This window comes from Chrysochloris asiatica, unplaced genomic scaffold, assembly GCF_000296735.1.
Source record: "Chrysochloris asiatica unplaced genomic scaffold, ChrAsi1.0 scaffold00056, whole genome shotgun sequence".
NCBI classification, from domain to species: domain Eukaryota; kingdom Metazoa; phylum Chordata; class Mammalia; order Afrosoricida; family Chrysochloridae; genus Chrysochloris; species Chrysochloris asiatica.
Window position 1 is genome coordinate 1180148 of NW_006408574.1, and position 5676 is coordinate 1185823.

Genomic DNA, 5676 nt, shown 5'->3' on the forward strand with positions numbered 1-5676 from the left:
GGAGGGGCAGGGACAGGGGCAGGCTGTACCTCTTGAAGCCAGGGTTGATAAGAGACTCTCCCGGGCTCTGTCTCTTGACACCAGGACCAGGGCCGCCCCTCTGAGGATCGGGGTCTGCGGGGGGGCAAACAGGGTCAGGGGCTCCTGGTCCCAGCTGCTCCTTCAGGGACAACCTCCTCTCCACATGACCAGAGCCTCACTCAGGAGCCTGAGGCTCAGGGTGGGCTGGTTCTGGGGAAACTGAGTCTCAGAGAAAAGACCATGTCCAGGTGACACCTTACCGGGTAAAAAGAGCTGGGGTCCCACCTGCCTGGGGCTCTTCCTGGGGCTGGTGGCCTTCTCCTCCGCGGCTGGGGAAGAGAGCCAGGGGGGCACTCACTCAGAGCCAAGATGTGGCATGGACCAGGGACTCTAGGGAGCCCAGCCCCAGCCTACCGGCCAGCTGCTGCTCCAACCTGCACACGCGTTCTGCCAGGCCCAGGGTGAGCGCCTGCAACTTGGGGGCTGCCTCGGGGCCCGGCACCTTGGAGAGCTCAAAGGTCAGGGTCGCGGGTTCCCCGGATAGGGTCAGGGATGCGCTGTCCTCCTGTAGGCTCAGGGTCACGGCTTGCTGTTCACAGGCGGCCCTGGGAGACGAGGGCGCTGTGTGGATAAGGGGGCAGAACAGCCACCCGCCCTCGCCTCCCTGGCCTCTCTCTCTCTCTTGGGGGCTCACCTGAACCGGGGGGCGAGGTCTTCAACTGCGTTCAGGCCAAACCGGGCTTTCTGCCGGGTATAGGGGCTGTCAGCAGCTGCCTGGGACCCGCCCTAACCCTGAAGGATCCCAGCCCCATCGGAAACACTCCTGGAATGTCAGAGCCGCCCGGGACCCCAGACCAATCCCGAGACTACAGCTCCGAGCCCCCTGTGGTCCGGGACGCAGGTATAGGGTGTTGCGACCCCAGGTCCCCCGGCCCTCCCGTTACCCACGAGGGCCGGCAGCGCGTCCGACGTGAAGCAGGTACCCCAGAGCTCCACGGCGTCCGTCACACTAGGGCGGCAGAGATGTCAGGCGCGCCAGCCCCGAGCTGCCCGAGCCCCCCACTCCCGCGACCCTGTCACTCACTAGAGGTTGAAACCGTCTCTGGCCCCGGTCCCCTCGCAGTAACACACGAAGCGGGGAGGCCCGGGGCCTGCCGGCAACATGCACAGCGGCGGCGACAGGGGAGGCGGCACCATGACACCTCCGCCAGGAGAGGGACAGGGCGGGCCTGGGAGCGCCGTGTGTGTGTGTGTGTGTGTGTGTGTGTGTGTGTGTGTGCGCCCGTGGTGTGTGGTGGTAGTGGGGTGTCTGACGCCTGCGCGGACCGAATTGATGCGCCTGCGCAGTGAGGACAGATTCTGTGGTTGAAAGGGTAACCCACTGGTCGTGGAGTTTAGAGCGCATGCGCAGGACAATGTTTGGCGCGCTTACGGGGCGGAGTCTTCAGTGGGCGGCGCTTCGGAGCTAGTGGTCGGTTGTAGAAGGTTGAGAGTTGTGGAATGGGGCGGTACCTGCGTCAGGACTGGGGCTCTCCGGGACCCGAGGCTCTAGCCACCTGTGGGTTCCTGGGTGCGATCTCGGACTCTGCCCCTCGCGCCTCGCTGGGTCTCATCCCTTTCTGCATGCCCCCCAGTCCCTGAGGAGCCGCTTTCCCCTCTTTGCGGGTTCCCATGCCCAGATACCCGGTAACCCCGTTGTTGTTAGGTGCCATCGAGTCGGTACCTGTGCATGAGGTGCATAGCAACCTCATGCACAGCAGAAAGAAACCCTGCCCGATCCTGGGCCAAGGTCATTACTGTTGCCACGCTTGAGTCCATCGATGCTGCCACTTTGCCAATCCATCTCGCTAGGGGTCTTCCTCTTTTTCTCTGACCCTCCACCTTACCAAACATGATAGCCTTCTCCAGCGACTGGTGCCCCGTTACTTCCCCATATATTTCTCGTTTCACCTTTTCATAGAAAACAAAGTTCTTTAAGGCGTTATTGTAACAAGTCAAAATACAGACATGCTTGGGAACCAGTGCAAACAACTTTCCGTCCTCATTCGTTCGTTCGTTCCAATTCCACATTTTCACGGTGCCTCTTCTGTGCGGAGCGCCCAGCACGGATGGAGGACGGCCGAGAGGGGAGAGCTGGCAGAGGATCAGAGCTCGCCAGTGCCTCGTGACGCTGCGATGCGTTTGGAAGTCTAGTGCGGAGGAGTTGGGGCCCCTGCGTAAGACGACGCTCCAGCCTAGGGAGCATCAGGCCTGGAGATGAATGGGGGTCCATTCAGGATCCAGAAAAATGTGTGAGACGGTGACCGGCTGCCTAAAGGCCCGCAAAGATACCCAGGTTCGAATGCCTGGAATAGTACACGATGCATTATACAGCAAACTGTGATTACCTTCAACAACCCATTGAACTCTGAATGCAATTTCATGTACCCTTCTCAGAACGTGTGCCCACACCCTCCTAAGGAGTCCAACCCCTTCTGTCCATGTGGGAGGTATGAGATGTTTTCCTTTCAGGAAGAGACCAGGAAGGGGTCTCCCCCATGGCTTCAGAACACCGTTATTTCAACCCAGTGATAACGGTCTCCAAACCGTGAGAATAATATGTGTTGTGTTAAGCCACCTGTTTGTGGTAATTTGTTACCACAGTATCAGGAAGCGAATTCAAGACCAGAAACAATGATTGGCTCGAAAAGAAAACTGCAAAATCTAAATTTAAAAAAGACTTTTATGAATAAGTGCACAAGTTATGAAGTAAGCAGCCCATATCAGCTCAGTTCTTCCCTGCTTAGCAAGTGGTCTCATTTAATGGAGGTTTTGGGGTGCAAGGAACCCTGGTGGCACTCTAGGATAAGCACTGAGCTGCTAACTGCAAGGACGGCAGTTTGAGTCCATCTGTTCCCTTAAAGATTTACAGTCTCGGAAACGCTATACATCATGTGTCAGAACTGACTCCATGGAAGCTTGGGAATTTGATTTGGGGTTTGGCGGGCTTGTGTGCAAGGATCCTCCCTGGTGGCACAGTGGTAAAGAGCTCAGCAACTAATCAAAAAGGTCAATGGTTCAAACCCACCAGCCACTCCATGCTAGAAAGATGTGGCAGTCTGCTCCCATAAAGCTCACAGCCTTGGAAACCCTAGAGGGCAGTTCTACTCTGTCTACAGCGTCTCCATGAGTTAGAATGCAACAGAAGGTGTCTCAGTTCTCTCGTGCTGCGCTAACAGAAATAAAGTGGATGACTTTAACAAACTGGCATCATTGAAGAGGCTAGATGTCCTAAGCCAGAGCGCCAGCTCATGGGGAAGGCTTCCTTCTTGGGTTGACTCTGAGGGAGAGTTTTCATCTGTGGGCCTGGTGACCCTTGGACATCTCCATGTATCTTGGTTTCAGTGTTCTCCTAGGTCTAAGAGCTTCTCAACACAGGGATCCTGAGTCTAAAGAAAACACGATGTTCTGGCTCTTTTTTCTTGATGATCCTGAGGTTCCGCTCATCATTTCCTGCTTGTTTGATCTCTATAATCTGTTCTGCTTCATTAACATACTTGCATCTTACTCTGTTTTATTAACATCTTCTTCTTCTTGTTAGGTGCCATCGAGTCGGCTCCTATTCATAGCAACCCTCTGCACAGTAGAACGGAACACTGCCCGGTCCTATACCGTCCTCACAATTGTTACGTCTGCAGTCACTGTCGCTACCACTGTGCCAATCCCTCTCGTTTTTCTCTGACCCTCCACCTTACCAAACATGACATCCTTCTCCAGGGACCGGTCTCTCCTGATAACATGTCTAAAAAAGTATGAGACAAGAAGTCTCATCATTCTGGCTGTACTTCTTCCAACACCGATTTGTTTGCTCTTCTGGAAATCCATGGTACTTTCAATATTTTTCTCCAACAACATAACTCAAATGCATCAATTCTTTTAGGGTCTTCCTCAGTCATTACATGTGCACATGAGGCTACTGAAAATACCAGGGCTTGGATCAGGCACACCTTCATCCTCAAACTGACATCTTTGCTCTTGAACAATTTAAAGAGGTCTTGTGCAGCAGATTTGCCTAATGCAATACAATGTTTGATCTCTTGACTGCTGTTTGCATGAGTGTTGAAGGTAGATCCAAGTGGAATGAAGGCTTTCTGTAACTTCAATCTTTTCTCTATTTATTATGATGTTATTTACAGATGCTGTTGTGAGAATTTTTGTTTTCGTTACATTGTGGTGCAATTCATTAACATCTTGTTGTTGTTAGGTGCCATCAAGTGAGTTCTGACTCATAGCAAACCTATGTAGAGTTTACAAGGAGCGGCTGGTGGGTTTGAACCACCAACATTGTGGTTAACAGTTCAGTGCTTATCCTACAGCACCAGGATTTACAACACATAGGACAGTTAGATCACAAATTGAAGGATAATTATATAAGACTGAAAATCATTGTTTAGCCAAGTTGACATTGATTTGGGGGGGCACAATTCAATCCACAATAAAAGAAAGAGTTTATGGGATGTGTTCATTTGATGGGATGGGTCCACACCACACAGAAGGTGAGGGGCTCTTCACGCAGCCTGGGTGGAAGATCTTGCCTACACCTGGAGGGCGCAGATGGTGACCAAAGGATACAGAGAAGGAGCAGCCACCCCCAGGGACAGGGACATGAAGGTCATGTGTCCACAGAGGACTGAGGAGGACTGTCGATGGCCCCTTGGGGGAGGGGTGTTGCCGACCACCCTACAGACTTCAGGCTTTGGTCAGTGACTGGTCAGTAACCATGAATGGCACATATCCGCCAGATGCTTACCACAACATAGGGGGCATCGGCTCTCTTCTCTTTTCCCTTCCAGCCCAGGGCAGAGCCCAGCTGTAAGCCCACTGCTCTCCCAAGTACCTTAGTGTCCCCAGGCTGCCCTAACAAAGTAGCCGGGGACAGTTAGTGTCCCACAGTCCTGAGGCTAGTGTGAGCCAGAGGATGAGTGGCAGTGGGGTCAACGGGAGGTCCATCAGGAGCTTTAACTCCTACGGGTCCCGCTGGGGCTCAGAGAAGAGGTCTGACTGTAAATGGATCTCCCTAGGTTCTAGGTGATATGGCTCTGGACTGCCCTCATGCGGCCAGAGCCGGGTAGTGCAGGACAAGACCTGTCCAGGCTGACTAAGTGGCTGCCCCACACCAGAAAGGGAAGTCTTTCGTAGGCTTCTGAATGCGTTTTTTTGTTTTTAAAAGTTTTTATTGTGAATTGAGTAATAGTTTACATGGGAGAACATCAGCTTTACAGTCATCCTATCATATTTCATTTCATTGCAATGATTACAATCTCCTCCATGCATCATCAAACAACCAAAGTATACACACAGCAAGCCTTCGCCCTGACTGTCAGCACACAGCCCCTCTCCCTCCCTGAGTACAGAGTCCCCAGCCGCTCCATCTCTCCATGTCATCTTCTCCGCCTCCATCTCTGGCGTCATTGCTTCTCTGGATAGGATCACCCACTCAGCATTTCTCCCTTGATGGTCCCAGGGTCCTCTGCTCCTGGACTGCAAAATCAACCACTCCCCTCCTTTTGTTACAAAACATCTGCCTTTACATTTGCAACCCACAGTCAGTCCTGATAACAATTATTCACTATTGTACCACAAGAGACCTATCCCCATCTCCTTTCATCAGCCCCA

The 5676-nt window shown here is 52.9% G+C and overlaps 2 protein-coding genes across 2 annotated transcripts in view; both read right to left on the reverse strand.

Annotated features, from left to right (window-relative positions):
- Positions 1-1218, reverse strand: part of LOC102825740 (chromosome unknown open reading frame, human C9orf142) — a 1804-nt gene extending 586 nt beyond the window's left edge. The window contains exons 1-6 of the mRNA XM_006863792.1: positions 1106-1218; positions 970-1030; positions 716-765; positions 436-626; positions 282-350; positions 30-114 (exon numbers count right to left, since the gene is read on the reverse strand). Coding sequence (XP_006863854.1) covers positions 30-114; positions 282-350; positions 436-626; positions 716-765; positions 970-1030; positions 1106-1218 — 569 coding nt within the window. The remainder of the gene's footprint in view (positions 1-29; positions 115-281; positions 351-435; positions 627-715; positions 766-969; positions 1031-1105) is intronic.
- Positions 1219-2062: 844 nt separating this feature from the next.
- LOC102826124 (lipocalin-15-like) overlaps positions 2063-5676 on the reverse strand; it is a 16586-nt gene continuing 12972 nt past the window's right edge. Inside the window, exon 7 of the mRNA XM_006863793.1 lies at positions 2063-2233. Within this exon, the coding sequence (XP_006863855.1) occupies positions 2063-2233 (171 nt within the window). The remainder of the gene's footprint in view (positions 2234-5676) is intronic.